The 17,298-nt window shown below is 44.7% G+C and overlaps 1 protein-coding gene across 2 annotated transcripts in view; it reads right to left on the reverse strand.

The window, feature by feature from the left end:
• The window catches only part of ALKBH8 (alkB homolog 8, tRNA methyltransferase), a 59,044-nt gene extending 42,786 nt beyond the window's left edge, over window positions 1-16,258 (reverse strand). The window contains exons 1-6 of one of the 2 annotated variants that reach the window (XM_028726197.2): window positions 16,188-16,258; window positions 12,665-12,822; window positions 11,067-11,307; window positions 7,370-7,501; window positions 4,534-4,629; window positions 1,724-1,828 (exon numbers count right to left, since the gene is read on the reverse strand). In XM_028726197.2, the coding sequence (XP_028582030.2) occupies window positions 1,724-1,828; window positions 4,534-4,629; window positions 7,370-7,501; window positions 11,067-11,307; window positions 12,665-12,793 (703 nt within the window). In that variant the 5' untranslated portion in view covers window positions 12,794-12,822; window positions 16,188-16,258. The other variant, XM_077927042.1, reaches the window with a different exon arrangement.
• Window positions 16,259-17,298: the final 1,040 nt, after the last annotated feature.

The following is a 17,298-nucleotide window of genomic DNA, read 5'->3' on the forward strand; positions in this document are numbered from 1 at the left end:
TTCATATACCACTTGATTATAAGAGAACCTCTAAGCGGTTTACAAAAATACATAATAATACATTAAAACTATTGATAAAAACAGGGGAGGATTTGAAAGATTATTACAATCTACAGTAGCTAAAAAAGAGATCACTCACATGTAACTAAGATAAAGGTAAAGGGACCCCTGACCATTAGGTCCAGTCATGACCAACTCTGGGGTTGCGGCGCTCACCTCGCTTTAGTGGCCAAGGGAGCCGGCATTCAGCTTCCGGGTCATGTGGCCAGCATGACTAAGCCGCTTCTGGCGAACCAGAACAGCACACGGAAACGCTGTTTACCTTCCCGCCGGAGCGGTACCTATTTATCTACTTGCACTTGATGTGCTTTCGAACTGCTAGGTTGGCAGGAGCAGGGACCGAGCAACGGGAGCTCACCCCATTGTGGGGATTCGAAACGCTAACCTTCTGATCGGCAAGTCTTAGGCTCTGTGGTTTAACCCACAGCACCACCCACGTCCCTGTAACTAAGATAACCAGCCTTATATAACCAACATGCTCAAGTTCAATTAATGCATGAAGGGGTTAACGCCAGAGAGTAAGCTGTCCTGCTAGGCTTAGCACTTCCTCTCACCTTCCTTCCTCTCACCTTGGGAGGAAATAGGCAATCAAGTCCATTGTTGTACCCAGTCTACCTGAGATGCTCAGTGTGTGTGAAGAGCTTTAAACTGGTTGCTCTAGCTCAACCGCATGGCTCTCACCAGCCATTCTTGAGTTCCTATACCAATAACCCAAGAACCTTTACCACTTTTTAACTCAGAGAAATTTTACTACCTGAGCAACTTTTCTGGCTGATGTACAGGAAAGCACATAAACCTGACCTTGGCAGAGTTTGTAAGTACACCAATTTTTAACTAACCAAATGTGTGGTCTTTTCCTGTGCTGGGGGAACAGGGAAAATTTAGCACTCACTTGGAAGAGCATATTTTAAAGGTCAAACAGCCTACATTTCCACGCTTTACTTTGCTGCATAGATTGTGACTTTGAATCTCTGCCAGGGTTCTCTCAACAAAGAGTACTTGCTCTTAACTTGGATGTTAACATCCAGGAATTTGCCTTTACAGTGGTACCTCGGGTTAAGAACTTAATTCATTCTGGAGGTCCGTTCTTAACCTGAAACTGTTCTTAACCTGAGGTACCACTTTAGCCAGTGGGGCCTCCCGCTGCCGCCATGCCGCCAGAGCACAATTTCTGTTCTCAAGCGAAATTCTTAACCCGAGGTACTATTTCTGGGTTAGCGGAGTCTGTAATCTGAAGCGTATGTAACCCGAGGTACCACTGTATATATTTTTATTTGCACCAACAGTAACATGTCTAGATAGGTTTGCCTAAACAAAACACACACAAAGATCAATTTCTTCCCCCATCTTTAAGAAGGGCTGGGAAAAGACTCCTACCTAAAACTCTGAAAAGCTGTTACCAATCAACTTTGTCAACGATGCCCAGCCAAATGAACCAATGGGCTTGATAATATAAGACAGCTTTCAATGTTCCTAACAAAAGGTAAGACTGCTGTCTTCAGTTTCAACTGGGTATCAACTGGAGACCTTGGAGGGCTTGCCCCATATACCCAAGGAACTGACACCTCCCATATGTCCAATAATATTTCTGCATTTACCAAGGCATTTTGATTAAGGGGTGTTTGTGTCAGGTTAAAGATGTTAGTGCAACACGTGTACGTACCCTGTCCAGGTTCATACTGATTTATAGTCAGTTGATCAGGTTTCTCCTTAATGTGCCCCATCTTCAACCATTTTGCAAGAAGCTTGTTACAGATATCTGGGAGACCTGAGGCGGTGAGAAAATATGAAAGCAGAAGGTTTTCTCTCTTTTCCCTCATCCACAACAAAACATTCCCACATCAGAAAACAAATAAAGCATACAATTAGGAAAGCTGCGAAGTTTCAACTCTTAAATTCTTCATACAGAATACACCACAAAAAGGAAAACATGTCAGTTACATTTATATGGGGTTGTGTTGGGTTTTTTGCCATTATGGCGTTGTAGCAGAACGTTGGACAAGACCTACAGAGGTTTAAATCTGCACAACTACGAAGCTTGCTGAGTGACCTTAAGCCTGTCACGATTTGTCAGCATAATTCTACCTCACAGGGCTGTTGTGATGTTAAGAGGAGGAGGGAGAATGACAAGCCTGTGGCTTTGAGCTCCTTGGAGGAAAAGTAGGGTATAAATGTAATAATGAAACAAATGCAGCCATGGCTATTCACCTTGCACATTTCTGCTCCACAGCTGAAAACATTACACTCGATGCTATTGTAGAAGGAAGCAGCTTGGGATTTTCACAGGGACTGTTTTCATGTTTCTTAAATGCGCTAGCAGCATAAAGCAATTAGAAACAGGCTAATTGCAACTAAATGGTCTCGGCATCTTTATAAGCATGAGTTGGGGTGGGAGGGGGGGCGGTGTTCCCTGGATCACAGCACGAGTTTGCTTACTGGCATGCCCGTTGGAGAAGACAACTTTGAATTTATTTGCCAAATTAATGAATTTGAGATTATCCTACTGTGCCTCTCACTTGGAGTGAGCTAATTCTGATGCGCAGGGAAAGGGATGAAGCGAACTGTAATGTATACTGTCTTAATGTGCAAACGATCAGGCTTCGCACGGCTACTTCTTGCTGTGGGCAAAATTTCCGTCTCCTAATAGAATGTGAGGGGGAAAGTGCTTAGGAGTCGCTTACAACTCCCTCCTCCCGCAGTTGTTCGCATCCGTCTGCCTCAAGAGGGAATGGAGTGCGCCTCTGAGGGTGAAGTTACACTACTGCATTAGCAGCACCGAAGTGACCTCTCTGGGATGCAAGCCTAGGCAGTGTGCATGGAGGTCCTGGGCTGCCCATACGACAAGACCCCGCTCTCAGCCTCACTGTTGTGGTCCAAAGAAAATCAGAGCAATACGTTTGGCACCAGCTTGGCTGCAGGACTTGCCAGATGGAGGCATGAAAGGTGCCATCCAACCGCCTTAAGGACTCCACTCTGGATGTTGTTGTTTAGTCGTTTAGTCATGTCCGACTCTTCGTGACCCCATGGACCAGAACACGCCAGGCACTCCTGTCTTCCACTGCCTCCTGCAGTTTGGACAAATTCATGTTCGTAGCTTCAAGAACACTGTCCAACCATCTCGTCCTCTGTCGTCCCCTTCTCCTTGTGCCCTCCATCTTTCCCAATATCAGGGTCTTTTCCAGGGAGTCTTCTCTTCTTATGAGGTGGTCAAAGTATTGGAGCCTCAGCTTCACGATCTGTCCTTCCAGTGAGCACTCAGGGCTGATTTCCTTCAGAATGGATAGGTTTGATCTTCTTGCAGTCCATGGGACTCTCAAGAGTCTCCTCCAGCACCAGAATTCAAAAGCATCAATTCTTCGGCGATCGGCCTTCTTTATGGTCCAGCTCTCACTCCACTCTGGATAGTGTAGGTTTTACTCCTTAGCCCTTTCTTCTCCTGAAGATATCTCACAAGGCAGTGGTGGTTTAGGATCAGAGTTTTCTCTTTCCTAGACGGGCTGCCTTCCCAGGTTGATGAGCCCCATCAGCCGCTCACTCCCCTCTACAGCACATGCAGAAACCGCTTTCTTGACCCCTGGACCCAGCATTGGTCTCACCCACTCAATCCTGTCTTCGCATGCAGGGGAAGTCCCTAACTCACTGAGGATTTGAGACACACCGGCTACCCTCATCTGGTTAGGCAGCCAGTCAAAGCCATTCCCAGGCTGTAATGTACTAGCTGTGATGTTGGATCTTCCAAAACTCCTGCTACCTTCTTCAGGTTTTGTGCATCTCATATGCATGTCAGATTTTCAAAGCTACTCATCAAGCATTTTCTGGATTCTTCCCTAAACACATTACAGTGGTGCCTCGCAAGACGAAATTAATTCGTTCCGCGAGTTTTTTCGTCTTGCGATTTTTTCGTCTTGCGAAGCACGGTGTCGGGAAAGTTTTGGAAAAGCTTCAAAAATCACCAAAGTCTTCAAAAACCTCAAAAAAGGCTACCACACCGCGTTCTATGAGTTGCTCCTCGAAGTCAAGTCGCAACTGTATTAACGGTTTTAAGAAAAAGGAAACAAACTTGCAAGACGTTTCCGTCTTGCGAAGCAAGCCCATAGGGAAAATCGTCTTGCGAAGCAACTCAAAAAACCAAAAACCCTTTCGTCTTGCGAGTTTTCCGTCTTGCGAGGCATTCGTCTTGCGAGGTACCACTGTAAAAGGAAATTGATTCAAACACATATCTAGGCCAAAGTCCTTTAAGACCCACTTACCTGGGAGTCAACCGCATGTTTAAGATTACAACCTAGGTGAATGGAAGCCTTGCGCTGCAAGCCCATTTCTATTGTATACTTGGAAGCAAGTTTCACAGATTTCAACAACAGTTACTCCCCAGTAAGCATATACAGAATTGCAACCACTACTAATCAGTGAAGAAAGCTGTATTGATTATTCAACGGAAGACACACATAACAGGCATTCCATCGGGATGCTCACCTCCAGGTAACGGTCTGTCTCTATCAACATTGTTGTTATCATATCGAAACTCGTATCCAAAATGTTTTACCCTCCTGTGTTTCAGAGACTTCTGAGCTGCGAAAATGGAAAGGAAGAAAAACAGAACCATGTTTGGAAGGGGAGAAAAAATTAAAAAACCACAATATATATTTTGAGCTGCTGTTGCATAGTGGCTTAAGGACCAAGCCAGAATTCAGGAAGTTCTGAGTTTGAAAGTTCCCTGTGCCCTCAACTCACGCTGTGGCTTCTGATGATCCACATTTTCTCTCAGCCTCAGTCCCTCCCACCTTCAAGATCAGGGGATAATAATAATAGCCTACTTTATAGGGTTGTTGTACAGATTACTAGATAATGCTTGTGAAGTAGAGTGGTACCTCCGGTTGCGAACGGGATCCATTCCGGAGGTCCGGCCGGATCCCAAGGTTTTCGCAGCCCGAGGATCACTGTTCTGCGCATGCGTGTGTGGAGAAACCCAGTCCGATACTTCCGGGTTTGCTGCTTTCGTAACATGAAGTTTACATAACCAGAGGGCTATGTAAGCTGAAGTGCTACTATACTTTATTGAGTAATCCTGTTTTTCAACTAGAGTCATTTTCATTTCATTTCACTTTTAATTTGTACACTGCCTTTCTAGGCAGTTTACAAGCGGAAGAAGCAACAAAATATACAACAGGAATCACACATCTTACAACAATCTAAACAAAACATTATATTTTTTATATATATATATATATATATATATATATATATATATATGCAGGTTTTGGTGTCCTCGGGTGTCTTCCCGTGTAAAAGTTGGGGTGTCTAGGCGACGTTTCGACGAGGTCTCACTCGTCATCTTCAGGCTGGTGCTTTCGGCTTCTTGTTACTGGAACAGAGCTCTGTTCCAGTAACAAGAAGCCGAAAGCACCAGCCTGAAGATGACGAGTGAGACCTCGTCGAAACGTCGCCTAGACACCCCAACTTTTACACGGGAAGACACCCGAGGACACCAAAACCTGCATACCTATACCCGTGAAAATCTACGAAAGCATATATATATATATACACACACACACACACACACACACACACACACACACTTTCCCACAAAAAACTTTTTTGTTCTTACTACGGTTTTTGTTCTTACTATGGTTAAATAACATAAAGAGGCATTGGAAATAAATAGCAGCCTTCAAGACAACTTGGATGCTGCAATTGCCGCAATGAATACACAAACAACAGGTGAAAGATTTGCTTCCACTGCACAGAATGAGTCACTTGGTCAAATTCATGAATCCTCACGCCTGTGTGTCTGGTCTCAGGTGTGTGCCAGAGATTTGCACATTGCTTTATAAAAAGGTTGCAGGTGGCACCAGTGAACTTCACATCTGCTGTCTATTGTACTGCAGTTAAACCTCCAAACCAGCTCTTAAGTCACTGTTGTCTATGTAGATGATGGCAAGGGTGCCTGTTACAAACCAGTACCATGAGCAAGCAACTAAACTGATCAAAACCACAGAGGTTGAAATGCTTTGCCAAAATGATTCCAGATTTTGCACCACGGAAACTCAAGTTCCCCACCCATAACTAAGGAAGCTTACACAGATAAGATGAATGTGCACGTTTATCTTTTGCTGTAAAACACCTCAAGCAGAATTTTCTTGGAACGGAAATGCAAATCCTTAAAACAATTAATCATCTTTATTTTCACAGTTCCTGTCTCACAGCACTTGCAAGTATTTAGGCAAATAATTCATTGTCCAGCCCAAATTTCAGCACTGTTCAGTCCAAAACCATGACAGCAGGAAAAGGAAGCATTTGACACTCTGATGCTGTTCGACTATATCCCCATTATATCTGATAACTGGCCATCCTGGCTAGGAATGATGAGGATTCCCAACCTGTCGACTAAAAAGTTAGCAATATGGGAACCTACAACTGTCAAAATTCCATGGATTAAAAACAAGCATGGCTCAAAGCACCTTTACCTTGGTTGGATAGAATTAGAATCTTTCCTATCAAGACAGTATTTCCATTAATTGATTATTATTATTTTATTTATACCCCCCCCCCATCTGGGCAGCTTACAGCATATATAAAAACATAATAAACATCAAACATTAAAAACTTCCTGATACAGGGCTGCCTTCAGATATCTTCTAAAAGTTGTGTAGTTCTTTATCTCCTTGACATCTGAAGGGAGGGTGTTCCACAAGGAGGGTGCCACTACCAAGAAGGCCCTCTGCCTAGTTCCCTGTAACTTTGCTTCACGCAGTGAGGGAACCAGCAGAAGGAAACAAAGCTTTCTTATTTTCAACTTCTGCAGAGATATGCTGAAAGATAGCTCTATGCAGCACTCAGGCCATTATAACTGCCATTATAGCAGAACCTCAAATGTTGGCTCATCACCAGTCAGCCTCAAAGAGGACCTGCTTTATCTGAGTAACTACTTCTGCCTTCAGCAAGAGGAACCTCCTCATTTAAAAGGGCCAAGCCTACTTTCACGATCTTAGCTCCAATGGGGACAGGAGGAACCTGCGGATCCACTAGGACTTCCGAGACTGAATCTCATGTGGGAAACAGCATTTCCTCAGGCCAGGAAAGTCCTGTCACAACAAGCCCCATTTGCACCAGTGTTTCTGGCGTAAGCGGAGTACCTGGGAATAGCTCTGAGAGAAGTTATTTCTCTTGCTCCAAATCCCTGGCCTCATTGCCCAAAATTGGGAAGCCGAACCCGATTTACCATAACACACAAATCCCCTCAAAGAGTGAGCAAATATGTGATTGGCAGATTCATCCAAAATAACAGCCATTCTTAGGAAGCATTACTTACCAGCTGAGGTGACTTCATCCTCTGCCCAATCAATGCTTTCTAAAAGTTCCTTTTCTTCCTCAGGCAAAACCAGCTCCTCAAGTATCTTCAGGCCAGGAGGCAAGGCTGTAGGTGTCATGTCCTCCCAAGGAACTAGGAGTATAAAAAAAATTGAACAACTCCCCATGCTGTTCTTTCAAGCTGCATAGACATATAGTCCTCAAACAAACAAGTTCTGTAATTATCTAGATGTTCGAATTTGCCAATTTTTAAATGCTCTCTAGGCAGGTAGCAACATCAAAAATGACCAAGCAGTTAAATATAGGGCTTGGCTGGATGCAACACTAAACCGTTGTTTATATTACCAGAAAGAGCCTAGCTACCCACTCCTACCCCTCCATGCTGACTCATTCCCCTCTGAAGCAGCCAGTAGGTGTAGTTTATAAGCCTTTACTTCCATTTTTAGTTAACTGAAGCTTGCCTTATTATCCTCACTCAGACAAACTGTGGTTAATCTTAATTTTGGTAAGTGGAAACAGGGCAACTTCAAACCACAGTTTATAAAGCTGGCTTACTTTCACCAAACACAGTTATGATTAACCACAGTTTAGGGTCTGAATAATATGCTAACCGGTGTGTCCTCTATAAGGTAAAGGGTAAAGCTTCCAATCTCATCCTTGCAGCAGGAGCAGTGAGAGGGGCTGCACAAGCCCAGAAGAGAGACTAGGCTTGTTCTTGCAATAACAAACCATGGTTGAGAATTGCATATAATATATTGACAGAAAGGTGCTGTAAGAAGTAGATGTAGGGGGAAACCTGCTCACCTCAAGCCCCTGCCTGACTAGAAAGATCTTGGAAAACCTCTTATGGAAAGCGCATTAGTGAATTAAGCGATAAAGCCAAAAGCAATCCTAATCGGAGACAGTAATCCTTCTAGTCATGCGCCACAGGCTTGGTCCCCACACACTGTGCCACGCAAACCCCCTTCTGTTTAGGACCAGAGAACCCGGCTGCTTTTCAGATTCAAACGCCTGACTGCTTTGTCAAAGGAAAAGGTCACCATTTCCCCCGGCTGTTCCAGGTGAGATGTCAGCTGCCTTTGACTGTCTCTTCCCAGGACTTCTCACGAGGATTGAGAGTTTGTTTGTGGCCAACAGGCGATGAATACAGAGCGGGGAAAGAAGACATGTCTAAATGCTACGTCCAGGATCAAAAGAACGACAAATCTTTGAGCCCAAAGGTGCGTGGAAGCGAGTTAGACATTTTTAGCAGCCCCCTCCCCAGCTGAAGGGAGTTTCAAAAGCCATTTAATGCTGCGGGAGCAGGGTCAGTTGCTCAGTCACAAAATTTACTTCCTTTGGATCTTGGACTAGGGTTGCATATACACCATGTGTTTATAAACGCCATCTCCAACTCCTCAAAAAATTCCATCAACAGTGTCTCCGAAAAATTTCCTACATCACCTGGGAAGACAGGCAAACTAATGCCAGTGTACTGGAAGAAGCAAAGATCACCAGTGTCGAAGCAATGATTCTTCAAAATCAACTTAGCTGGACAGGTCATTATTGTGTGGGTGCCTGATATCATCTTCCAAAGCAACTACAGTCGAACCTTGGTTTTCGAACAGCTTAGTTCTCAAACGTTTTGGCTCCCGAACTCTGCAAACTGAGTGTTCCAGTTTGTGAACTATTTTTGGAAGCCGAACGTCCGACGGGGCTTCCGATTGGCTGCAGGAACTTTCTGCAGCCAATCAGAAGCCGCACTTTGGTTTCCGAATGTTTTGGAAGTCGAACAGAATTCTGGAACGGATTCTGTTCAACTTCCAAGGTACCACTGTACTCTATTCCGAACTTAAAAATGGCAATCGTAATGCCGGTGGTCAACAAAAAAAGTTCAAAAGCTCTCTCAAGGCAAATCTTTTTTTTTAAAAGTAGTATAAACACCAACAACTGGGAAACACTAGCGTGCGAGCGCTCCATTTGAAGAAGAGCCTTTACCAAAGGTATCATGGGTTTTGAAGACGCTCGAACTCAAGACGAAAGGGAGAAATGCGCTAAGAGGAAGGGACGCTTGGCAAATCCTCCCCATGATCAACTCCCACCCGGAAACCTATGTCCCCACTGTGGAAGGATGTGTGGATCCAGAATTGGCCTCCACAGTCACCTATGGACTTACTGTTAAAACAATGTTTATGGAAGACAATCTTACTCGGCTACAAGTGATCGCCAAAGAAGAAGAAGATATGTTTAGAGCACATTTTGCTCCCCATAGAAACCAGGGAAGTGTAGTTTACCGCTCCCAGCATCCTTAACAAACTACACTTCCTCATATTCTTTGGGGGTGCTTTAAATGCATGCAGCCTATGGCCCCAAACCCCCTAAGCAGTGCACCTGACCCTTCCAGTAAGCCCCCTTTCCCCTATCTGCCTGCCACAGATTGTCAGCCGTGCAAAAAGAATGCAAGCCCACAAGATTATGGAAACAATTAAAAGAAAATATTCAGAAGTTCGGCGGTTCGAATCCCCATGATGGGGTGAGCTCCCGTTGCTCGGTCCCTGCTCCTGCCAACCTAGCAGTTCGAAAGCACATCAAAGTGCAAGTAGATAAATAGGTACCGCTCCGGCAGGAAGGTAAACGCCGTTTCCATGTGCTGCTCAGAAGCGGCTTAGTCATGCTCAGAAGTGGCTTAGTCATGCTGGCCACATGACCCGGAAGCTGTACGCCGGCTCCCTCGGCCAATAAAGCGAGTTGAGCGCCGCAACCCCAGAGTCGGTCACAACTGGACCTAATGGTCAAGGGTCTTTTACCTTCACCTTTAATGTTGATCAGTAACTCAAATAATAATCCAGAAATAATAAGTACCTGCACACATTTCACCTGTTGCATTGCTATATTCCTAAAAGCTGATCTTAAAATAAGATAGCATTCCCTCGATTTCTGATGTTTGGGCTTTCAATACCATCGCTTATGCAGCCAAAACGGCACCACCCACGCACAAGAGGGAGGCATCAGCCAGCGCGGATGAACCCCAGGGTTTACAGAGGTATGCAATGATGACAGGTGGGGAAGAAGGTGGGAAGACCAGCAGAAAATGGTGCCAGACAGGCAGTGCCATTCTCCTCCCTCCTGAGCTCTACAAGAGCAACACTGAGACCAAAGAGGAGGAAACAGACAGGCAGATCAACTTCTTAGAGTGGTTGTACACTGGAAGTATGATGCATTTAACAGTGGAAGCCCTAGGTGGGTGGGCTGGCTCTATTTATTTATTAAACCTGCATTTATTTATCTGTCTATCTACCTACCTATCTATCTATCATCTATCCATCCTGTATACCTGAAGGAGCGTCTCCACCCCCATCGTTCAGACCGGACACTTAGGTCCAGTTCCGAGGGCCTTCTGGCGGTTCCCTCATTGCGAGAAGTGAGGTTACAGGGAACCAGGCAGAGGGCCTTCTCAGTAGTGGCGCCTGCTCTGTGGAACGCCCTCCCATCAAATGTCAAGGAAATAAGCAGCTATCCTATTTTTTAAAAACACCTGAAGGCAGCCCTGTTTGGGGAATTTTTAAATATTTAACACTGTATTGTTTTTAACACTCGATTGGGAGCCGCCCAGAGTGGCTGGGGAAACTCAGCCAGATGGGCGGAGTATTAATAATAAATTTATTATTATTATTATCATCATCATCATCATCATCATCATCTAAATACAGCAGCAATACCTTTTTCCACAAAGTTGAAATAGAGAACGACAGTTTGGCCAGAGTCCTCCACTGTTATCTCCTTCCCGTTGAGGGAGTCATAGGCTTTTTGGGAGTCTTCTGTCCTTCCGTATTTCACAAACGAATATGGTTTACCAGGAGGCATTAGGAGAGCTTTCACCAGCCCACAATCCTGCACTACGCCGAGCAGTTGGCATCTGCTTACACCATTGCCCAGACCTCCGTTGGCAACCACCAGGCTCTAATTATCGGGAGATAAAGAGGAGGGCGGTGGAAGGGGGGGGGAGGACAAGTGAGACACAGACATGAGTAATCAACACTAATTTATTCATCTGAAAGCAACATTCCATAAACACATTGGAGAAATAAAAGAGGAAATTAGGCTCTTATCCCAGAATTGCTGTTTGAAAAACAAAATGAAATGTTTAGATTTGAAATAGCTAGAAATTTGTTGTTGTTGTTATGGTTTTGATTCATACACAGTGGTACCTCAGGTTAAGTACTTAATTCGTTCCAGAGGTCCGTACTTAACCTGAAACTGTTCTTAACCTGAAGCACCACTTTAGCTAATGGGGCCTCCTCCTGCTGCCGCGCCACCGGAGCCCAATTTCTGTTCTCATCTCGAAGCAAAGTTCTTAACCTGAAGCACTATTTCTGGGTTAGCGGAGACTGTAACCTGAAGCATACGTAACCTGAAGTGTATGTAACCTGAGGTACCACTGTCCTGCCCTTTATAAAAAGATCTCAGGGCGGTGGACAACATTAAAAATATATTTTACAGCGCATAATAATAAAAACATAAAACAAAGCATGGTAATAGACAGCATAGCCATAAAAACCATCATAATAACAGTCATCCACACACATGCACACACCTTTAACAGGCCATAGATTATTTAATGGTCAAAAACCTGGCTAAAAAGGAATGTTTTCACCTGGCGCCTAAATACATTTAATGACAGTGCTGGGCGAGCCTCACTGGAGAGAGCATTCCACAGACAGGGAGCCACCACAGAAAAGGCCCCCTCTTGTTTTGCCACCCTCCAAACCTCTCAAGGCGGGGGGACATAGAGTTGGGCCTCAGATGACAAGCACAGGGTCTGGGTCAGTTCGTATGGGAAGAGGCGGTCCTTAAGGTATTGAGATCCTGAGCCGTGTAAGGCTTTATAGGTCAACACCAGCACTTTGAATTGGGCCCAGAAAATAATTAGCAGCCAGTGCAGTTGGGTTGGGTCAGGATTGGCATTATAAGCTCAAACCATCTTGTTCTGGTGAGCAACCTGGCCACTGAATTTTGCACCATATATAATTATTGATAGCAGCTTTCATTTATGGAAAAACTACTCAAGTCGTATTAATCCAGGATGGGTAGTTGTCCATTTCACCAACAGCTTGGATTTCTGCCATGTGATCTGTTCCACACCAGCCTTCCCCATCTCCGACCTGCTGCCCTCCAGAGGTTGCTGAACTCCAAACACCATTAGCCACAGCAAGCCTGGCCAATGAGCCCCATTAAGATCAGTGGGACCGATCTCTTAGTAAACCTACTTAAAACACAATTCGCATTCAACTAGGAGCAACTTCAACTCCCAAATCACCTTGGTGGGGTACGACACGCACTCAATCCCCTCGTGCCTTAGCAGGGTATGCCTGGCCTTCATCTGTTTTTGCCGCAGCTTCTTCTCTGCTTTACTGAGTCTCTGTTGACCGATGCCGTCTGTTTCCATGATGAAAAGGTCAACGGAGAAGATGCCACCTGGGGGAAAGAAAGGACCAGGTTTTAAATCCCTTGAACGGAACAAAAACAATCAGCAACAAATCCTGGTTGTGACCTATAAAGCTCTTTATAGAACACCCAATATGACATTAAATCCTCAGTCTGAAGATACAAACCAGTGTAACTTGCTCATCCCAGGGGCTTGGTGGGAGCATTCGGCGCGGTCACGTGACCTGGCAACCCTGCATAGAACCCAGTTTTAATGGCTTGTTTTCCCTCTGCCAGGGTTAGGCAGAGCAGCAGCCCCACTGCTGACCAGGGTTTGGATCTGGTGTGACTTTACACCAGCTTCTTGCGCATAGGACTGCTCCCTAATCCTTATAACAACCCTGTGAAATTGGCTGATATTATTCTCATATGTCTCATGAAGTTAGAGGTGAGCGCCATGAGATTTCCCCTGAGCCCTTTATGTTTGCTTGCTTTTCTGTTTTATTGTTGTAGCTTATTTGCAATCCACTGTAGGAGCCCTCTGGTTGTGGGAGCAGGATATAAACGCAGCACCTAAAACCAAAATAAGGCTGCTGAAACTGCAACACAGTCCAACACTGACTGCCCTCCTGCAAATACTTACTGGGAAGTAATTTCCAGTGAACACAATTTCTTTCCTCAGCAAAAAAAATTTGGGTTGAGCTGCACAATTAGAGATGGAACAATCTGATTCAGTTTTTCTCCTTTGGGGCTATTTCTCACTGTACTGACAAAAGAGTCTCCTTCACACCAGTAGATGGTGCACTCTGCCCATTTAAAATTCCTCACACTCTTGATGGTTATTCCCTTTTTATTTCTGGTCATTCCTAGCTTACAGAATCGCAGGAGTAAAAAATTGACTTTGCTGTAATCTTAATGCAAGTGAAAAACTTGAGGCCTTCTGAAAAGGTTGGTATTAGCTAGCAAATGCCCTGGAGTTGCCATTAAAACAAAGCAAAGAGGTAAAGTGGCAGAGCATTTAGCAGCAACCTGTGGGTTAAACCACAGAGCCTAGAGCTTGCCGATCAGAAGGTTGGCGGTTTGAATCCCAATGACGGGGTGAGCTCCCTTTGCTCGGTCCCTGCTCCTGCCAGCCTAGCAGTTCGAAAGCACAAAGTGCAAGTAGATAAATAGGTACCGCTCCGGCGGGAAGGTAAAAGGCATTTCCCATGCGCTGCTCTGGTTCGCCAGAAGCAGCTTGGTCATGCTGGCCACATGACCCGGAAGCTGTACACCAGCTCCCTCGGTTAATAAAGTGAGATGAGCGCCGCAACCCCAGAGTCGTCCGCGACTGGACCTAACAGTCAGGGGTCCCTTTACCTTTAAGCTATTATAGCAAGCTGTTCTAAAGCAGGTTTTTAAATAAACAAAAACAGGGCTTTAGAAGTGGCCTCTACTAACTCAGTGGCAGAAGACGTGTCCTGCATCTAGTAAGCCATTTGGGTACCCCTATTTTGGAAAGGAAAAGCTGGACAGAAATTTATTTTATAAATAAACATAAACAAATCTGAAAGGTCCTAGTAGGAACCTGTGGCATGTTCACTGGTACCCATAAAGATCCCCCAAGCTGAGGAAGATGCCAGCATGGAAAAGCATTTGACACAGTAGACAGTCATTATCTCCTGGATCAGTTGTTGGGTTCAGTATAAGAACAGCTCCTTGGTCAATGAGCGTGGTTAGCACAACCAGATGCAAAGAGAAATTGTACAGAAGTGGGAACTTTGACCGATGCAACTTTTCTTAAATCTGCACGAGAAGCTGTATCTGCAGCAATTTTCTCTTCTACCTAGCTATCGAAAGCACATAAGACCTGTTCTTACGCCCACCTGGTCACCCTAGGGCTGCAATCCTTTGCACACTTACTTGAGAACAATACTGCAACCCTGCACACACTTACTTGGGAGTAAGTTCCTCTGAACTCAATGGAGCTTACTTCTGGGAAGGCATACAGAAAACTGTGCTTCCAAGTCTTCTTGATATATATGCTCACATCTCTCACACTCGTATAGCTATTGCTTTTAGAAATTTAAAAATATAAGACCATAGAGTCTTGCTGGATCAGATTCAGTTCTCATAGTGGCCAGCCAGATGTGTATAGAAAGCATGCAAGAGAACACAAGGAAAACAGCTGCCTCCCTACCTGCAGGTCCCTAAACGCACATAGAGACATTTTTATTGCACAGAGAGAGAGAATTTTTAGGGCCGTATTTCTGGTTTTGTTGTATGCTGCTGTGTGTACATTTAAGTAGAAGAGCGGGATATTAAAAAAAAAAAAATTATCATCATTAACATGGTCGAGTTCCTTGAATTCAGCAGACCATTCTATAAAGCATAGGATCTGACCACAAATGAAGCAACCCATTGAAATGACACAAACCACTGGCTCAGTAATAAGCCCCATTCAGCTCAATGGAAGTTACTTTGAGTGAGTTGACATGAAATGGGAGGCCCTTTGCTTCTCTCGATCTTTGAACAGAATTACTCCAAGTGCTCTCACACGTGGCTAAAGGTAGCATGGAAGAGGTAAGGTAAAGGTAAAGGGGACCCCTGACCATTAGGTCCAGTCGTGGCCGACTCTGGGGTTGCGGCGCTCATCTCGCTTTATTGGCCAAGGGAGCCGGCGTACAGCTTCCGGGTCATGTGGCCAGCATGACTAAGCCGCTTCTGGCGAACCAGAGCAGCGCACGGAAACGCCGTTTACCTTCCCGCCGGAGCGGTACCTATTTATCTACTTGCACTTTGAGGTGCTTTCGAAGTGCTAGGTTGGCAGGAGCAGGGACCGAGCAACAGGAGCTCACCCCGTCACGGGGATTTGAACCGCCAACCTTCTGATCGGCAAGTCCTAGGCTCTGTGGTTTAACCCACAGCACCACCCGCGTCCCTTCATGGAAGCGGTACTGATGGATAAATAAACATGCTCAAGGTTGCTGTTGTTTTCATAGAATCATGGAATTGCAGAATTGGAGAGCTAGAAGGGTCATCTACTCCAACCCCATTGCAGTGTAGGAATCTCAACTAGATTATACACGGGATCAAAGCCAGGACTGTGGTGTCTATTTTTTGCTGCCTTTGCTCCACCACCACCACCACCCAACGCCTCAAAAAAAGGAGTGCACTGCAAACAGCAGCTGTTATGTCTGGGCAGGAATTTTAGGCTACGATCCTTACAACACTCTCTTTCCAAAACTGAGTTAGCATGGCCACATCCTGTTAATAAAGTGCTGATTCAGTGTCTCGGGAGAAGGGGACGCCACACAAGTCTGAAATCAGGAGAGGAAAGCGTCCTGTCTTGGGTTCGAATTTGCAGCCTGGTTAAAAGATGTTGCCATTTGCCTTTTTGCAAAGCAGGGCACAGCAGAGAAAAGAAACTGGCTTACCTTACAGGAGAGCAGCCATGCTGCAGGAAACAGCCCAACTACAATTCCCATGAAGCTCTTCGCCTACAACTCCCGTCAGGCCTTGCAAACTCCTGGCTTTCTTTTAACCCCTTCATTGCACGCATGCGGTATCACGTTGCAGAGTTCTTTTTTTTATTTCTCAAACTATGTTGTCTCTCGATGGGATAAAGATTAACTAAAACGAAAACTAACACTGCTTTGTTTTTCAGAGCCCTGAGCGTGATGGAGGGGAAGGAAGGTTTTGTTTTGGTGGAAATCGTACAGCATTATTCAGCAACCTTCTCTGCATTTTAAGTTTCTAGGTGTTTGCAGCCAATATGTGTGGCTTAAAAAAATGGGGAGGGAATGCAATTTCGTTGTAGGCTTAATGTGTGATAAGTCCCACTGGGTTCAATGAGGCTTTCCTCCAGACAAAAATGTGCAACTAGCTTCAACATTAAACTTAGAAGACAACTCTTGCATTATTATTATTTAATCAGCAAAAGGGTAGTGGGAATGGATGAGCAATTAATTAAACAGACATGCATACATGGAGTTTTGTAGTGGTGAATTCTGGAGTGCAAGCTTTCCTCATGATCACCCCTATGAGTCTAGTTACAGGTAGGTAGCCGTGTTGGTCTGCCATAGTCGAAACAGAATAAAAAAATTCCTTCCAGAAGCACCTTAGAGACCAACTAAGTTTGTTATTGGTATGAGCTTTTGTGTGCATGCACACGAAAGCTCATACCAATAACAAACCCCCATAAGTGTTTTATTATTTCATAAAATGTATTGGCCACTTGATGTATTGGCCACCTTAAAGCAATTTACAAAAAAAAATATTAAAAAATACAGCCCTGCTTTAAAACATGCAAAAGTTAAAATACTAAAGCAAATAAAAATTACCTCAACTTTCTAAGCATCTGGCTAAAGCATCCTGTCTATAACAGGAATGCTTTTAGCAGGTGCCGAAAAGAGTACAGTGAAGGTGCCTGCTTGATCTCAATATGCAGGGAGTTCCAAAGGTGTAGGTGCTGCCACGCTAAACTAGGGTTGCCAGGAGCACCCCAGACCCTGAGATTTCAGGGCCCAAACATGAGACCTAGGTGAT

This window comes from Podarcis muralis, chromosome 4 (genome assembly GCF_964188315.1).
Source record: "Podarcis muralis chromosome 4, rPodMur119.hap1.1, whole genome shotgun sequence".
Lineage (NCBI taxonomy): Eukaryota > Metazoa > Chordata > Lepidosauria > Squamata > Lacertidae > Podarcis > Podarcis muralis.